At 33.6% G+C, this 19948-nt stretch overlaps 1 protein-coding gene across 18 annotated transcripts in view; it reads right to left on the reverse strand.

Moving 5' to 3' along the window:
- Positions 1–19948, reverse strand: part of Fam135a (family with sequence similarity 135 member A) — a 105460-nt gene that overhangs the window by 48803 nt on the left and 36709 nt on the right. For 8 of the 18 annotated variants that reach the window (XM_074080329.1, XM_074080299.1, XM_074080287.1 and 5 more), the window contains 6 exons: positions 6404–6543; positions 6222–6292; positions 4593–4766; positions 2974–3093; positions 1424–1550; positions 642–795 (listed from right to left, as the gene is read on the reverse strand). In XM_074080329.1, coding sequence (XP_073936430.1) covers positions 642–795; positions 1424–1550; positions 2974–3093; positions 4593–4766; positions 6222–6292; positions 6404–6543 — 786 coding nt within the window. Of the gene's footprint in view, positions 1–641; positions 796–1423; positions 1551–2973; positions 3094–4592; positions 4767–6221; positions 6293–6403; positions 6544–10623; positions 10690–19948 lie in introns of those variants that run through there. The other 10 variants (XM_074080317.1, XM_074080307.1, XM_074080394.1 and 7 more) reach the window with 6 other exon arrangements.

The raw sequence follows: 19948 nt of genomic DNA on the forward strand, positions 1-19948 counted from the left end.
AAAGCTAATAAAACTATCATAAAAGGTTTGTAATAAAAACTTATCTTGCCAATCCCAGTAATTTATCTTCTGTGAAACAATGTATGTTAAAAGCATTTTGCAAACTATAAACAGTAAAGAAAATTAAGACACTATGATTTTTATTATGCATTACAACATATATGCAGACATTACTTTTTGGATTAAAACTGAAGCTTGATTTTTTAAAGAAAATGATTTATCTAATTTTCAAAATGTTAAAACACTGAATAATGTTCCTTAAAGTGTTATGAAAGGAACCAAATGTATATAAAATTGTTTTAAGTACCTACAATCTGTTTAGACTGTTAAATGCTTGGAGGTATGGATCTAAGTTACCTTCCCATGATTCAATAGATAATTACATTTGCTTTCTAAGTATATTTTAAGAGGACTACTATATTGACATATGATTTTTTAAAATAATGTAATCAAAAGACTTGGCACTGAGAAATTATAACCAAAAGTTTTAAATTGCAAAAAGTGATTATCAAGGATTGAAAAAGATGGAATTGACAGAGAAGTAAAAGCAAAGCACACAAACAGTAGTTTTAGAATATCTAAATAGATGAATGAAGAGAATGACTTGAACTATAGGATAGGTCTGGCTACTTTTAACATACCCAGTTCTAGTTTCTGACAAGAGGGAATCTCTTCTGTTACCGTAATGAAGTAGCTGTGCAATCCCTTGAAGGCTAGCAGCAAAGTGGCACAGAGTGTATAGTGAAAATGATAGGCATGATGTAGGAAGGAGTCTGCAATGAGGAAGCTACAACCCTAAACAAAGAACAGAGTTGGAATACAAAGTATTAGTAACAAAAATATAAAAACACCACTCTTGAAAAAAAAAAAAAAACCTAAGTGTTTGACAATTATTCTCAAATATGAGAAATTCAGCAATATTTAACAGAGTTCTTTCTTCACATAAGTAATTTAAACACAAAAAATGTGACCACAGCAATTTCAATTATAGTAGAGTTTTTAATAAACGAGCAGACTGAATTATGTTTTTTTCTTGAAACATCAAATTCATATTATATTTGGACTGATGGGTAGACACTCTGCTTTTACAGTTTAAGCCTACTTCCTTTTATAATAATGGCTGTAATGGCTGTACTTAAACAATTCTAAATTGGAACTCAATCTGGTCATTGTAAAAAGGCTTTTTTGGAATGATTCTCCCAGTTCTGTTCAGGGATCAATGGGTAACAGTAATAAGTTTAAGATTACTATTCTGAGGTTGACTTTTGTATTAGATAGCTATCAATTTTTCTATCATATTAATTAGATATGCAAATTACTGAGCTCAAAAAATTAAACAAATATCACATTCACAGATAAATAGTTAAACACATTTCTCTCAAAATAAGAAGGAAAAAACATTTAAAGCATATGCAATTCTTACATCTGGTGATAACTGCTTTGTGTAGTTAATACCAAAGACCACACTTTCCAGAGTAGGAATCATAGAGTCTTTGTTTTGTGCTGGTGCATTTCTGTTTAACCAAGTAGTCTTGACAGGACGAGGAAAGCTGGAAGATTAAGTATTACATTATTATTATCTTAAGAGTCTACTTTAATGTAAGATATTTACAAAAGAACATGTTACAAACAGAAAAACAAGGGTTCTACAGTATTCTTTCTGTTGATAATTTAAATAATTATTCAGAATATCAATACTAAAAAAATTAAATAGTTATGAAAATGCAATGAACATTAAAAAAAATAAGGCCAGATACTTAAGACTGCTTCTTGATTTTTGGGCTTCAGGAAATCTCAAAAGATAGTGAAGATAAAACAAGGTGGCATCCAGAGTAGCTAAATGACAATTGAGACTCAAACTTTAATTTGGAAATGATGATTTGTCAGAACCAGTTACCAAGTTTAAAATGTTATCAAATATGGATGATATTTACAAAAATAGAGCCACCACTTAAATGCAGAAAAAGAAAAATTACCAAATCTATCTGATGACTCTATAACTGAAAAATAAGATATTCCTTTAATTTTCTTCACTAAAAAGGCTTGAACTTTATTAAAATAATTTTTATTTATGCTTCAGGACATCATTTCATCACATACTGTATAAGCTGCTTCTATCAATATCAACATTATAATTAGTATGCAATAAATTCCATACAGTAAGAAGTGTGTTTCTGTTTAAGTGTTTAAAAATAATACACACTTATATTTGAGAAAGTAGGCCAAAGCATTTGGACTCGGTTTGGCAAAAAGGGAAAAGATAGGAAAGTAAACCAATTTTGCCATAAGCAGAGAGTGGCCTTTCATTTTGTAAAATCAATTGGTTTTGCAAAAATATCTTATCCCAGCAAAAAAAGGCAGGTGAAAGTCAATGGCAAATTTATTTGTTACAACGTATTTTAACAACTGAATCATAAAAGTTGTAGTTAAAAAAATTCAAGCATAAAAAATAGGTCATGTTAAGCCAGGGTTGGTGGCATACACCTGTAATCTCAGCATTCAAGGCTCAGGCAGGAGGATCAAAAGTTCAAGGCCAGCCAGGGCTACAAAGGAAAACCCTGTCTCAAAAAAAAAAAAAAAAAAAAACTGCTAAAAAATAAGCAAGAAAGCCTAAATCCACTAATTTTAAATACCTGATGTAATGAGTTTAACTTTTAAAAAAGATGTTATGAATTTAAAATTTTTCAATCTGATTAGAGGATAAGAAATTGAAGAGAAACTTGCTGAAGCATAAGATTATTCCTTTAGACATGACCCCTCTATCAGCATGCCACCAGCAAAAGCTTTCCCTTCCCCTTTCTTGCTTCCCCTTTCCAACTTCTCATTTATAGACAAAGAAAGGCAGGGAAAGTTGCTGCTTTCGGAGCACCATTCTAGCAGCACAAGAGTGGAAACAGGGTCCATGCAGCTATGCAGAGAACAGCACCATCTTAGCTATTTTAGACACCTTGTTTTTCTTTCCCAGTCACTAACCAGAGCCAACAGTTAATCCTCTTGGCTTCTGACTCTGAGGCAAAAATGTCTTCTCCCTCCAATAAAGGGGCTCTGGAAGTTGAGGTGCCCCTTTCTCCTACTAGTCTGTGGTAAAAACTCCTGCATTGCAAGAGGAAGCACACTTTTAACCACCAGGATTAGTGATGTGAGAATATCACTCGTCTACTTAATTAGGGCCTTAAAAAGCAACATTAAGAACCTGAGCTAACCTCTATGAATTGTTTGTATATTTTTCAGGAGAGAACCTAAGCAAGATTTATAGTCTTGGTAAGTTTTATTTTTTTTAACAATTTAATTATGGATTTTTAATTGAAGCTACAAAAAAGAGATTCAGAAAATTATAGTAATGTATTTTTAAAAAACAAACTTTTAGCATTAAAATCTAACATGTAATTCATATTTACTTGAGTTTCTTTTTTTTAATATTGAATTGAATTTTTTAAAAACCTACTATTTTTCAAAGAAGTTTCGGTTATAATGTTATTCCCCAATAATCTATTCCAGAACTTTCAAAAATTTTAGAAGTAGTTTATAATAAAATTATGTATTATAAAGCAAACACATTCCTGTTTACAAAAGCTATAGCAACTGAGCACAATCTCCAAAGGCCTAAGAGGTAAGAAAAAGATGGCAAAACAATCAGTTACAGATCTTTTTATAAAGAAGGTAAGGCAAATGATAGTCTCTTATACCTGGCTCTGTACCCTAAAGTAATGAGAGGCCAAACTGTGTTGGGCTTCTCTAAACTCTGAGGGAAAATCTGGAAATTGACCTACCTAGCATTCTGGTAAGTCAGCTTACCATCAAATAGCTTAAGCATCATCCCTAATAACAATTGTCACAATCAAATTTGTGTCAGAAATTTTAGATCACTTAGAAATCAAATCAAGAGTACTTTCATGTAAGTTAGTGATTTGATGTGGCCATCTACTACCTGTCCTAACTACCCAGATGATATTTTACTACATGAACTGAAGGCTTTGAATTATTTTCTTACACTGATGAAAAATAATCTGTCTTCCCAATCATGATGTCTTCCCCACAGTCAGAAAAAAAGATTATCTCAGTACATTACGGCCCAGAGTATTACACAATTTAAAACTAAAATAGCACAATGTAGCTTTAACAGGCTTAGTAAAAATCCATAAAATTGGTTAGAAAGCAAACACTAATTCTGTGTAGAGCATAGAGTTAAGAAGGTAAACTTAGTGCATTCCAAAAAAAAGACTAAGAAAAAAACCTAAAGATAAATTCATACACTCTTTAGAGAATACACAATAACGATACATAGAAATGGAAAAAAACAGGTACAGATGAAACAATGCTATATGGGTATTTCTGGATTGCATTCTTTAACCTGGTCACCTCATTTGGATTGACAAAAATTGCTTCACAGTTCTGTAATAAAAAAGTTATCAATCTCATGATCTCATGCTCTTGAATTTTATTATTTCATACTTTACTATAAAATGAAAGTGTTTCTTAATAATTATAACTTTAAAAATTCTTTACCATTTCAGTTACCTTATCAAAGTGTAGGTTTTCAGTATAAAAATGAAAGACTCATTAATACGGATTAAGGTGTTGGCTACATTTACCTTATAAGTGGCTGGTGTAGTGCAACCAATGATGCATGGACTGTAACAGATATGACAGCAAGGTGGAAATAATCAAACATAACATTAGCATGATGATGAAGCCCTCTATAGAGGCTAAAGTGCAGCTTCAATGTTCGGCTACTTATTAGTTGTAAAGCAGTAAGATCATCTGCCCTATAAAAGCAAAAAATTGGATATAAATGTGGACTGCTCAGTAAAGTATACTAATACTTTGTAGAACAGTTAAAACTATCAAAAACACTTAATTGCATTTCAATTAATAGGATGAGAGTAATTTTAAAAGCAATAAACTTGTTTGATGAAAAGTATCAACTGAGAAAATAGTCAGGTCCTATCTGTAGTTTTTCTATCAGCATATGATATAGACATTTTTTTTTTAACCAATAACCCTGTGAGTCCTTTAAAATTATCTAATAATCTCATGTTAAAGTATATTTTAGTCTATAAGGAATACTGTTATTACAAGTTTTCAGTATAACACAGGTCAAATCCTATTATAATAAATCTCCAAAGATATATCAAATTATTTTTACTGTACAAGATTTTATTAAATGTTCAAAAATAAGCAAGTTGTTGCACATTAACTATAATAAAAGATAGCCTTTGTTATTACATTTACACATAACATACAAAAAAATCTTAAAGTACTATAAAAATTATATCTATACTTCTTTAAAATCCACACATACAAAGCCAGGTACAGTGGCTCATGGCTGTAATTCCAGCTACTCAGGAGGCAGAGATCTGCAGGATCAAGGTTCAAGACCAGCTTGGGCAAAAAGTTAGTGAGACCCCCATCTCAGTAAGCAGGGCATCCTGGTGTACACCTGTGGTCCCAGCTACACAGTGGGTAGGATGATTGTGGTCTTAGGCTAGCCCCAGACAAAAACATGAGCCACTATGTGAAAAAATAACTGAAAAGCAAAACAGAATTCAGACAGCATAGTTCAAGTGGTAGAGTGCCTGCAAATGAATTCTACTTTCAGTTAATGAAGTACCTATTCGTTTCGGCTTACTCCACTTAAAGAATCTTGACTTGGTTTAAAAAGCTTGTAGTAACTATTTCAGAGGATCAGTAGTTACATATAAAAATTCTTATTCCTCTCCATGGTGGTGATGAGTACACCTAATGCACACCTTTCAAATAATGTCCTATATATAATCTAAATTCACATACAATTTTCAAGACGTATTCTGAAAACTACATTTGAAATGGGGAGGGGGGAAGTCCTTCAAAAATAAAATTGTTAATGGATCTCTGGTTCTTGTTTTGAATGAATACAGCAAAATTTGTCCCGAAAATGTAGCTGCATGTTCAGGTGTGGGGGCAAGTTCAGAGTACCAGGTCCTTAAAACTTTGTCAAGGGCTCTAGAAATTAATGAACTAGAAACAACTGTCAAGGCTGAGTCATAAAATACTTCATGGTAGCGATATTATATAAACTGTGAAATTTCTAGAGTCTAGGGAACTATTTCATATTCTGTCAGCTTCTCTGGTTTTGTACTTGGAGCTCATGGGATGAGCACAGGCACAAAAGAGCAGGCCTAACTGTTCTCCTAAGTCATAAGTATTTAAATATTTTTAAATTGCTTTAATAGCCTACTTACGAATAATCTCCATCTGTAAAGTGTAGATCCAAGGATAAAAGAAAATTCATTTCTTCAAGGGTTTCTTCAATCTGGAGAGAGATTACAGTATGAGATACCTTTTTTACTATATGTAGAAAGTTGCCAATATGCCTTAAAGTCTTAAAAAATATGTAGCTAAGTATGTATTAAGAGATGTTTACCTTCTTTTCATCCAACAACATTTTAACTTTGAAGATCATTACATCATTTAAAAGAACCTCTTCATTTTTATACAGAATTTGAAATGTTTTGCTGCAAATCAGAGAATCATGAACTGAAGCTGGAAAGGCTAAAGTCATACCTAAAACAGATAAGATACATAATTGACAGGTAAAAGACAAAAATGTAATAGTACAAGTAATTAAGTATTCTTATCTTAAAATACTGTTTGATCAAATTACTCTATTATCATTAATATTTTATAGAAGAACATTAGAACATTACTGAGTGCTTGCTAATTTCTGTGATGAAAAGTGAATAAATACGTACATTATAAGCATTATAAAACTATATGACTTTTCTTACTCTGAAAGAAAAATGAGGAAATCTCAGGGAAGATATTTTAGAGTGAACAATTGATTTGTATGTCACAGACAAAAAGCAATTTAGTCTTCCATCACTGAAGAGTAAAGAATTTGGTTGGCATTTGTCCTAAATGCTGGGAGGTAAGCTCCAAATCCTTGGAATAAAGAATTTGTTCTAACCTATGTCCCCAGCTTCTGGGAAGCAGACTCTAAATGTTTGGTGAGACCCAGTAGTTTATGCTAATGAGGTGATTCTTGGTAGACCTAGAGACAGTTAATGCTGAGGAGATGACTCAGGAGGGGGGTTGAACACACTACTATAAAGATCAACTATGTGATTATGGGCTCTCAGCCACATGAAATAAGCCTCATATTAGGAAGGGAAAAAGGATAGGAGATTTGAGCTTTGTAGTGGGGATGAGTTAATTAATCATGTCCACATAATGATACATAAATAAGAATTCTGGACATCAAAGTTTGAGTGAGCTTCTATGGTTGATTAATTGTCTGCAAATTGTCACAATATTGATGTTTGTGGGGTGATGGTAATGAATCCTGGCTTCATGGGGAGAAAACAGTGGAAACTTCAGATGTGGGAACTTTCCAGACCAGCCTTATGCATCTCTTCTTCTGACTGGTTGTAATCTGTACATACATACTTTTGCTAAAATGAAATTTCTAGTACAGCATTTTCCTGAGTTAAGCTAGTTGTTCTAGTGAATTATCAAACATGAAGGAAAATTTGTAACTAGTTGGTTAGAAGTAAGAGTAGCTTGCAGACCACTGAACTATGGTTGATATCTGAAGTGAGGAGCAGCAGTCTTATGGAGGGCAGTTTGCTTAACCTGTGCAGTTTGTTTTGCCTTTGGGTTATGAATGTTGAGTCATTCAACAACTCACCTGGAATTATAATCCTATCCTCCAGAAATAACACAATACAAGAGAAACAGTATGAGTGCAAAAGGGACAGGAAAGATTTCCATATGTGATTGGGGGAGAAGAATGCGTAGGCAGCAGCAGCCTAACATATTCTAGAGTCTAAGTACGATGAGGAGACCATCCCTGAAGAGAACTTCTTAGCCTAAAACCTCTGTGAGGTGACAAGGGGTGAGAAAGTTGTCCATGTTAGGGGAGTGACCTGGCATGAAAATGAAGCCTAAGTAGTGCAAAGAAAACACCTGTGAGGAAGAAAGAGCAGTGGCAGGAGACTGGCACATATACGGAATTAATCACAAGAGAAAATATATTAAGGATAATGGGAGCTAGTATTACTTTTGGAGAAAACATGTATATATGCCAGTGAACTACTCTTAAATGGTTCGTATGTTTGCATACGAACAGGGGGAAAAAAGTTATACTGTACTCGCAACTTTTCTGTAAGTTTGAGATATTTCGAAACATGTATATAAAGAGAAATCAAGTAGATCAGAAACCCAATTCTGAATATTTCAGAGAAGAGCTGAGAAGAAATTTTCCTCAATAAAAATTAGATTTTGTTTAAAGCATCCAGGTAATGTGCAATTAGAAGCCATTGGCCTCAAGAAGGCTTCCCCACTGTTCTTCCCTAGGAATGCTGCTTCTCTCTCAAGTAGGGGCTGTTTGCTCTCCTACACTCCTACTGACAAGTTTGGAGCTTCTTTGTTCAGATATTTGGTCTCTTTTCTCTAAAATCAGCTTTGAGTTTCATGTCACTAGATAGTTAAGTATCACTGTACAACCTCATTCATTTCTGCAGGCTCTACAAACTCCTGGAAGCTTATTTATTTTCTTCTTTTTTTTATTAGGATATATTCTTTGTACGGGGGGATTCACTGTGACAATTCCGAATAGCCTTGTATGTTGGTTAAATTGTCCCCCACCCCACCCACCCAACTTAAAGCAATTGCAAGAGGTTTCATCGTGCTATTTCGCTTATGTATATTATTTCCGTTAACTATATTCCCTCACTTTCATCTCCTCTGTTCATTCCCTCTCCTCCCACAAGTGTCCCCTACTCCCCCCTACTATACCTATTTCTGGCAGTCCTTATTTCTTAAAGGCAGTCTTTCCTCATTCAGAGTTACTTTCTCCAAAACTACTTTAATCATCACTCTTGGTATAAGCTCTCTAGTCCTTGACTTCCTAGGTTCATTTTCATCTCTTTGTGTGTTGTTGTCTTGTAGCCTTGCTTAGCTCTTTGCTCCTAAGATTATTCTCCAGACTTGAATATTACCCATGACTATAATTCCTCTACAATGTAAATTTTAATCGTTTCTTTATTTTTGCTAACTTCCTTAAATACCACAAGTCTAACAATCCTCTGACCCCACTTAGGAATAGATTCTGTGAATCTTTCTCCTTTCCATTATTTCTCTACTTTCAAGTCCTCACTTTCCTCCTACCTACTTTAAATCCTAAGACTCATCATTATCACAACCTCTTAAATATATCCTAAGGAATGCCAGTCACATGTACCTAAGTCCCAGCTACTCAGGAGGATGACCTGGAAAACTGGCAACTTCAGGCCAACCTGTGCAAATTAGCAAGATCCTATTTCAAAAGAAAAACAAACAAACAATAATCCTATTAAGGATATATGCTACTCTTGCTTTGACATGCTGGTCTGAAGGAAAAAATGGTATCTGTTGAAACTATTCCTGCAATTGGAGGGGGGAAGGGGTGATGAAAGAGAATGGTGAAGGGGGTGAATTCAAGTATGATATATTTTATACATTGTAAGAACTTTTATAAATGTCACAATATACCCCATCCAGCACAACAATAAAAAAATAAATAAAATTAAAAACGACACCAATAACAAAAAAACAATCAATATTGGCTTGTATAAATCCTAACTTTGGTAAATACAACTCTTGGCCTAATCCATTCTTTTACCTACAAAATGCATGTGCCTGGGCAGGGAGGAAAATACACAACTGTTTGGATAATCACTAATCTCAAGTGTGCCTTTAGTGCTATCTAGCAATCATACTATATTTTCTGAATACATTATTTCCCCACATTCCTAGATGACTATCTCATGAATTATTTTCTCTTCCCAAACCAAGCCTTCAGTCTGTGATAACCTTCATTCTTATTTTATAACATAATAATAAAAAAAACCCAGAGGATTTCTATAAGCTCACTATTGTATCTACCTTCAGATGAATCTGATAAAACTCCCTATTTCTCTGCTCTTTCTGGGAAGACTCCTCAAGAATGTTTGTCTTGAATTCATCTCCTTCCATTTTCTCTTTAGCTCTTATTGTGATAACTAGCCTTCAAGATGGCCTCATAGATGTTCACTTTGTGGTATCCACATTCTTGCCTAATTTCCTCATTGTACCAGGTGAACTTCTGTGAATACAGCAGAAGTAATGGCTTGATTTGTGTGAATATAGCAAAAGCAACTGGCTGAAACCTCAGAAAAATCCTGAACCTGAGGTATGCAGCTAATCCTGACACACATAATCTGAGATGTGTTGTTTTAAACTGAGTTGTATGGTCAAGTTTTACAGAGCAAAAATTAATTCACACTCTATCTAGACTTTGACCCCCCCATAACAGCTCTTATCAAGACCAATGAAGTCCACTTTACTAAATCCAATGGAAAATTCTCAGACTTCATTCTAGATTTATAGTCAGCATCTGACACAGTTATATATTTTCATATTCTTGAAACACGTCTTTAATTTGGTTTTCTGGGCATTATATTCTTCTAGTTTCACTCTTACCTCATAAGCTAGCTTTTTTTTTTTTTTTTTGTCCTTTCTCCTATTTTTCTTCCTCTCCTCATCTAGAAGCAGTATGCATAGTAGTTAAGAACACAGACTTTAGAGCTAGACAGGCTGGGTTTAAATCCTACCTCTGCCACTTACTAGATCTGCAGTCTTATTAATAATTCTTTTTCTTCCATTCCTCACATCCTTGCAGCCAATTCTTCCGCAAATCCCATGGAAAATACTAGTAAGACATACCCAATATTATTAAGTGAGAGTGCTAGAAATGCTCAAACAGAAAAATGAGTACCTTTGTGATTATTACTAAAGGGATTCTAGCATCGGATAAGAAATGATACAAATTGCTTTGGAACAACTAACGATAACCTTCAGTGAAAGTTGCCTATATACTTAACTGACATCTTTATTTAAAGCTTTAAAAAAAAGACATACAAATGACTTACAGATAATAAAGTCTTTATAGGAGCAAGGACAACAGATGCACAACTTCCTTTTAGTCATTCATTCATCTATCTAATTAACAAACATTTTATCAGTAACTATTATACGCCAGGTAGCTTCTAGGGTTGAAAATACATGGTAAGATAAAAGAAAAATCTCGGACTTCACAAAGCTTACATTCCAAAGGGGAGGTAATAAAGAGTAAACATAATAAGTAAGTAAATGATATGTTTGAAAATAACACGTGATACAGAGAAAAAGGAAAGAAGGAAGAAAAAGACAGCATGTATTTGTGTGTGAAGTATGGGTGTTTGAAGGAAGATAGCAATTCTAAGCAGAAGTTGGGCAAGTTTTTTTTTTTTTTTTTTGAGAAGGTGAGCTATCCACAAAAGACAGAACAGATTCCAAAGTATTATATGCCACTAAGCTGCTGTCCCTCCTTCAACCTAGCAGGAGTCTGGAGGGTTTTATCCCTGGAAAGGACAAAATACAAAATAGAAACCCTCCAAGCTGAAAGTCACCTGGTAAAACTGAGAGCCCAAACATGTGAGCATAGGCATACTGTATACTAAATGAAGAGATTTCCAGAATTCTTCCTCTACTATGAGCCTAGAAGGCTTGCCTACTCTCCAAAAAGGAGACAAGCAAGTCTTCTGCACCTATTCAAGAACTGTAAAGACTGTAAGATTTAACCCTACTTGCAAGGTAACAAACTAGTCTGTTATGGTTTCATGGAGGTTGGCAGAAGACATGAAACTCTTGTGTCAAAGACAAAATATTTTTATTATTCACAACATAGCAGGCAGCATGAGATTCTCATTCCTATCAGTTCCCCTTCACTCCCCCAAGTCTTATGGGAGTGATAGGAAGGCAGGCCCTTGTGGATGCAATGCATGCAGAAGGGTTTTGGTCACAATACAGGAACTGTAACCTTGGAAAACCTCAATCTTTATAAGGAGCTATATGAAAATCTGTCTAACCCTTGTACTGGAAGGAGACATCATTATTATATTGGACAGTAAAATAATTTACCCTATGCTTATGACTAAGACACTACAACTTCCAATCATTCTTCTGCTACTCTGTAACACAGGCTTTCCAAGTATCTGTGCTCATAAGATACACAGAAAAATGAGAAGCCATGGAGAAGAATTTTCAACAATGTACAGGACGTAATCTTGAAGAGTCTTAAAAATTCTGACATGGGAACTCTGAGCTGTTGAAGACTATACACATGGACTTCAAAGATTCCTCAGCAAAGGGCTCATCACTTTGAAGTGAAGTTCAAAGAGACAAGTCTCATGTATGCTCTAAGAACTGCTAATCAGTTTTCCTTTTGTTACATTTAGACAACTGAGGTGTATCAGACCAGACATATGAGTAAAATTTTTAAACATGTACGTTAGAGAACAAAACAAAGAGGAGAAAAAACTTGCAAAGAAAAATAAAACAATACAAAAACAAAACACAGCACCCTATACGTATTATTCTTAGAAAAGGACAGGCAAAGCACAAAGTATTTCATTGAGCACAGGTGTTCACTGATGCCTTTTAGCAAGTCTCAATACTCTCTACGATTAGTTGTTTGGAGGATTTTTTTTTTAACATGAGTGGGTGTTTGTCACATTATTTTCTTTTTTAAAATTAATTTTCAGCTGGCCACAGTGGCTCATGCCTATAATCCCAGCTACATGAGAAGCTGAGATTGGAAAGATTGCCATTCCAGGCTAGCCCAGCTTCCCCCCTCAAAAAAAAAAAAAGAAAAGAAAAAGCTGGTCATGGTGGAGTGTGCCTGTCACCTCAGCGATGGTGGAAAATGTAAACAGGATTGCAGTCCATGCTGGCCTAAGCAAAAAGTGAGACCCTATCTCAAATATTACTAAAGCAAAAGGACTGGAGCTGCAATCAAGTGGTAGAGTGCCTTCCTGGCAAGCACAAAGCCCTGAGTTCAAACCATGGCACTGCAAAAAAAAATTTATTACCACACAATATACACAAATATATGCATACAATGTGCAGTGATCAAATCAGAGTAGTTAGCATTGGTAGTCATTATTTTACTCACAATTTCTACATTATTGTTTGCACTTTTACATTGTTATTACCATAAGGTCTTAGAAATAAGAAGGACCAAACGTGTGTACTCAGTTTAGTGTCCTGAATCTGAAACTTCTTTTTTAAAAAATTATTATTATTTTAGTAATGATAATACCTCTATGAAGTTATGAAACCACATTTATCTTTTTCCATTTATTTTAATTTAGGATTGAGCACTCTGTCTCATACATAAATGCTTTGCAAATATTTATTTAGTTATTATTTATTTAGTTAATAATCTAACTTCTTAATTTAGTATCTTATTTCCTTACTTAAATGACTATTTTTATTCTCCCTGTCAGTTACCTCCTAATACAAACATTCAGGGCTACACTTTTAGAGACCTGTCATAATTAAATAATACATTAATTTACATTTTATTCCCTTCACTATCTTTATGCTTTTCTGTTTCCACTTAAACAAAATAACATTAGTATCTCTTATTTACTTTGTGAATAAGTAAGCAATCATTCAACCATAATTTGTTATCACTGAACTATTGGGAAGTGAAAGATATGATGATCATAAAATTTAAGAACTATACCTGTTTTCAGAGTTCTGAGTATAGTCTGGCTAGAAATACCAAGCAAATTACTACAGTGCAATGTAATGACCTCTTAACTCCCTTTTCAGCAGGTCAAGGCGAATGGCAATGAAACTGCTACTATTTCTTAAACCAGGTAAAAAGACAATGACAGGTAAAAAGAAAATGAAGCTGTTGAATCTGACAGAAATAAAATGGAGGCTCAGAATGCCAAATGAACTTAAAGTTTCATAATCTGCGCAAAGTTTATTGAAAGATAAAATATTATGGTGAGTTTTTCACTCATGGCTGTTGACATTACTCAATTACTAATAATAGTAATGGATTAGTGACATAATACGAATTTTTTAGTTTTGTATTTCTTTACACATTCCTTGTTTAAAGCACTGTTCATTAATGTACTTGATATTTGTTTTAGAATTCCATAGTGAGAAAAAATTTATAACATGGTAAGAGCTAAAAGAGATATAGAAAGCACTATGAACACATGCAGAAGAAAGTTCACGCTGCCTAGGAGAGTCATCTATGGTTTAAAAAGGAGGTTACAAGGAGAAGAGGGCATGTACACAATATAAGGTAAGTCAGAGCCCATCAAATCTGAGAAACTAGAAGTGGTTCTATAGACTCCACAGGGACAATAGTGGAAATAAAATTAGAGACAAATCTATGGTTAAATCATGAAAAAAAAAAAATCTTAACAATTCGGCAGATATCTCACCATGTCAGTGGCTCTCAAAGGGTGGCCCTGAAAAGCTGGTCACTGGACAAAGCCGGAGAGACAATAAATAGGAAGAAATACACGGTTCTACTTGCAGCACTTCAGAATATTTGCAGGTTTATTGCAAGTGGTGAATTGATCAAACCAACTGGGACAACTTCTGATTTTGATAACTAACCTTAATTTTCTTTTTTTCTGATGTTAAAATTTATTTTGAAACTGCTATTACCTGTATAAAACCTGGGTGGTAGCAGGTAGGTAAAAGAAAATGCAATGTGTATATATGTATACACACACACACACACACACAGACACACAGAATATTATCCAGGATAGACTGGAGATTTCTTTTTTGATCAAATCCAGTTGATTTTTTATCAATCTAAGTGCTTACCTAGCTCTAAAGCTTTTTATCAAAAACACAGAATGTATTCTTTCACACTAAGACCTTCCCCACACATTATCTGAAATTTTGTGCAATTTTCCCTTCTTCTTATAAATGGCACTCTTACTACTACAAGATACCAAATAAAGATCACTTCCTATGTGCTGAGCATTATGCTTTACAGATATCACTGCCAATCCTTTTTGGCAACCCCAGGCTGCAGGTATTAATATATTCATTTTGCAGACTTAACTCATCTGTCCAGGAAGTAATGCTATAGCTGTGTGCTCTAAAACCAGGGCTTGGCCTTCCACGTCACATTGGTGAACTAGTGCAAACACATGTGTACTCTTAAACTCATCACAAAACCAACATTGTAGTAGAGCATAACTGCATCATAGGGAATAAAGACCCAAAAGGGGATATATATATAAAGATAAAACAACACTAACCAGCTATCTAACTCCAAGAAAGTCTAAGTCTTGAAAACCAAGAAGGCTCCTTTTCCCCAGGCTCTGTCTTTCCTTAAATCAAGCTGGTCCTAGATCCTACAGTCTATCTTATTTCAGCTCTTTTAACATCTGCAGCAAGTTCAAGGCAGAAAGGATGGACAAGGTAAGGGAATCCAGTATTTACCAAGCACCTCACTAGGCCTCTATGCACAATTTCTAATTTAATTTTTTTTTTTTTTTTACAAATCTGCTGAGAAATGGTGATTATTATTTTTATTTTACTGATTAGGAAAGAAGGGCTCAGAGAAACTGAGTAAATGTGCTTTTACTACTGCACACTAGTGGCAGAACAAGACTTGAAACTGGCTATGTCCAAATTCACTTTCTACTAGCTTTCAAAGTATAGAAACGTAAGTCCTAGTACCCAGATTTCCTCGATATATTAAAAATTTAGGGTCACTCTTGAGGTCTCGTCTTTTCTTCAGTTTTTACTTCTTACTGTTGGCTATCCTATGTTATTCTTATCCTAGAAATGGTTTACTGATTTTTTTTAAAAAAATTAATCATTAATATGCGATGTTATCCTATGCACTGAAGAATTAATTTTATTATAACTTTTAGTTCTTTCCAACATTAAATGTGCATAGCTTCCCATTCTTTCTAATATTTCTATAACCCTAATAATGATATTTTGCATAAGTACAGTCCTTGAGAGTTTGCTAAATACTTTCATTTATTTAAAGCACAGAAACTGTGTAAAGCAGGTAGTAAGTTTCACAAATGAGAAACGGAAGTTCAGAGAGGTTAAGTAAGTCTTCCCGGGAAGCATAAAAAGAAGCTAGTCTCCAGATTCCAAGTTACTGCTTTGTTAACTATAACAGAGCTGTCTGAATCAAGTTTCTAAACCACATAAGTCTGTCTGTCTGTCTATGTATCTAATAACTACACTTCCCTTACCTTCCTAAAAATTTAAGATCTTTTCACTTAAGTTTGGATGTTCATTTCAATTTAATAAATCCTTTCCTTTCTTGTGCTACCACAAAAATACAAACACTGTTTACTTGTTTTCAACAACTGGAATCAACCAAAAGAAGATTAAACTATAAAGCAACATATGAACCAGGAAGACATTGGAAGGTACAGGAAGAGAAAATTTGAAAAAAGAAATCCTTATTATCTTTACTATGAAATGAGGGGGCTGTCATAATTGCTAAATGAGGACACAGAACTTTAAATACATTGTTTGAAGCTATAGAGATGATCAGAAAAAGATACCAGGATAACAGTATCGCTCTTATAGTGGAAGTGGCATAAATAAGATAAATTGTCTTTTATCACAATAGAAAGCCTATTAACAATGCCTGTATCGAGATAACCAGCAGTTGCATTTAGAGAACAAGCTGTGGTTTTCACTATAAGTATTTATGGCAGGAAGTACCTGTGGCACCTTATCAGATTTATCTCATCAAAGAGGTGTTCAGATAATGAAACAAGATTCAAAAATCTATGAAACATTACATATACATGAAAGGTAAAGTAACTGTGTTGGAAATGGTCTTGGGCAGGGGAAAAAGGAGATGTTTCACAATTTGTTCAGAGACAGTATACGTACAGCTCTACAGATCTCTGTTTACAATAAACAAGAGACACAAGATATTCTATGTTAAAGATTTAAAAATGAAACACACCCATACATTCAGAATAAAAAAGAGCTTGAGAAGTCATATTCGATCTTACATTTCATATATGACAGACAAAAATTTGTTATTTTGACAAAGAATGACAAAAAGGTGTGAAAGACTTTATATATATTATTTCCTCTTGTATCTATAATCTAGTTTTTGTGTTTTCTATTTCAGCTATTATCATTTAAATAAAAACATGCAGTCTCTTTTTTTTTTTGGTATGATGCTATGAAAGTATACACATGGTAATGGTTTCTGTGTAAGCTAAAATTGTGTATTATGTAAATCTATTATTTTCCAGAACCAGGTTTCTCTTATAGACTGGTCTTTGCCATTGACCATTAAAATCCCAATCTCTAAGAAAAGGTACTTTGGGCATTTCTGAAACACAACTTGTCATAATATCAAACATTCCTTTATAAATGTTATTAAATATAACCCATTTCTGTCAAAGTATGGCCTAGTGACTGAACTCTGACTTGTATCAATTTTGATAAACACAAATCTTTCCCAACTAGTCTTTAGTCAATGGAGAGAAATGATCATGGAGAATGAAATAAATTCATTTTATCTTCTACAATACTTTTTTTCTCTTAAAAAAATAAAGAAGGAACAAAATGCTATAAAATTTCCACTTTTCTAGTGAGTAAATAAAGACCAAACTAAATTAAAATTTATTATAATTATTATTTTTTGGAGGTACTGGGGGGTTTGATCTCTGGGCCTTGAGCTTACTAGCCATGCACACCACCACTTGAGCCAGCCCTCCCAGCCCCAAACTAAGTAAATTTAACAAACACATTTATTTGAAAACTGAAACATCAAAATGATGAAGTTTTTGTTATAAGACAAGGCTAAATACAAGTATCACAATATCTAAATTATTAAGGTTTCAGAGGTTAGGTGTAATATAATAAAGGCTGAATAACTGGGGCCCTCAAACTACCTTTGAAAGAAATCTTGACTGAGTATGTAGTGTCATTATCAAATAAAATAATGAATGAATCTCTGGATCTGGATCAGTTGTTACCGTAAGCAGTCAATGAAGACAGTATCAGTCATGTACTTAGCTCACAGATTACTGAAGGCAAAATACTCAAAAAGCCTTGGAAAACAACTGTATGATGTGCCATGTGATGAAAACACAGGACATTTCCTTGTTGCCATAAAAAAAATCTGTGGTCTTTAAAACACAGCACCTGAACTGAATTTTCAGGATATAACTTGCTCTTAAAGTTCCAGAAGGTACTGAATGACACAACTGTCTTTCACATCACTGCAAGTGCCAGATCCTAAGATCCCTGCCCAGACTCCTAATTCTGAAGTATTATCAATCAAGATGATGCCGTATCACTCCTGACCAGGGACAGAAAGAGGTGCTTCTGGAAGAACTATAATGTAAGTAGCAACAAGCAAAATCACTCATTAGTTCTGATACCTTTCCTTATCCTAAACTCACTAGTCAAGAAGAAAAAATGTTTTCATATACTTTAAGTCAAGATAACTCATAGAGAAAAAAGTTGTAACATTACTATGACGTGAATAATTTTCAACGAAACACATCAACCAAATTAAATACTGTGACATCTCATTTTATCTTCTATACTAAATTAAATATCTGACAAGATTTTATTTTCAAATGGTACATTTGTCTACCAGTCATTATTCCTACTGGCTATTAGTTCTAACATTCACAATCTTTCTTGGAATTACTTTGTAATACCAAGCATGGCTAAAATTTCCAATCCTTTGAGGTAGTTACAAAAAGTAAGTTAGAAATAGTTCTTTGAATGGTACAGAAAGGTGCTAAATGGTAAAATTAATGATTAAAAATGTTTCAGTTATAATAGAGAATTGTTAATCTCTTAAATGTGAAATCTATTTGTCCAAAAAGTTATTAATGATAGAATGAAGAAATCATACCTAACATTACCAGGTAGCTATTTGAGTCTGAGACAAGTAACACTATGTAATAACACAAATTAGGAAATAAACACTTTGATTTTTTTTTTTCCTCGCCCATTTCTTTTTAGCCTTTTAATCACTTGCTAAGAAGTTAGCATTTATCGTTTTTGTCTATGGTCTAGTATTTCCCCATTTCTCTTTCTAGAATGGTCCCCCACCCACACACACACATTAGATTTTTCTGGGTTAACTAAACGCTCTAACACCCAAACATTTAAAAAGCAATGCTATTTCATTAATTCCAAATTAAACTGAACCAAAAAACAAAAATGTTAACTTCAGTACAGATGAATTCACTCTTCAAAAAAATCTCTAAGGTCCTCATATGAATAAAACTTTAGCTGTCAAGAATTAATATTCAGCTGGGATCATGGGATCACCTGCCCAGTAAGTGAGGTCTTAAGCTCAAACTCAAGTATTACCTTCCCACAAAAATAGTAAGTTTTTTTTTTTTAAAAGAATATTCATAGGGGCAATTTTTTAAATTTCTCCTAACTTCATAACAAAGTAACAACTGCTTGTATTTAGGAAATCCATTCCATAAAAGTAGTTAACTTATTAACTTTTTTCACTTTATGTCAAATATTCTGTCGACACACACACACAGAATGAGATGTTTTTACACTGGAAACTTCAGGAGAAGCAAGAGATTTTATTTACTAGATTGAAGGAAATTCAAAGAAGAGTACCAAATCCATTTTGTAAGTACCAGTTGCTTTACTAACTCTGTTGAAAGCAGACTTTATAAAAGAAGGTCTTTTATGACAATAAATATATACATTAAGATATATATCAGGTCAAGAAAAAAGCTTTTGCTTTTCCTTTTTAAGAGAACAAAGCTATTATTTTGGGGGGAGGTCATAAGCATTTTGGTAATTTTTAGAAAGATAAAATCTTCATTATGTGCAACTCATCAAAATTTAACACTAACTAGCATTTTTTGTGTCTATAGTATGATAAAAGATAATCCTAATTAATTCAAATTACCTGCAAATTTCAAAAACAAATGAATCATGCTTAGTACAGCTCCAATGTTACATTATTTTATTATTTTTCTATTGCTTTGAAAACTAGTAATATCAGCTTATATAGGAACTCTTTAGAATGTTTCATGAAACATTTTACTTCCTAACTATAAGGAACAAGACAGCATACAGGTTGAGTATTCCTTGCCTA

This window comes from Castor canadensis, chromosome 1, assembly GCF_047511655.1.
Source record: "Castor canadensis chromosome 1, mCasCan1.hap1v2, whole genome shotgun sequence".
Classification (NCBI taxonomy): domain Eukaryota; kingdom Metazoa; phylum Chordata; class Mammalia; order Rodentia; family Castoridae; genus Castor; species Castor canadensis.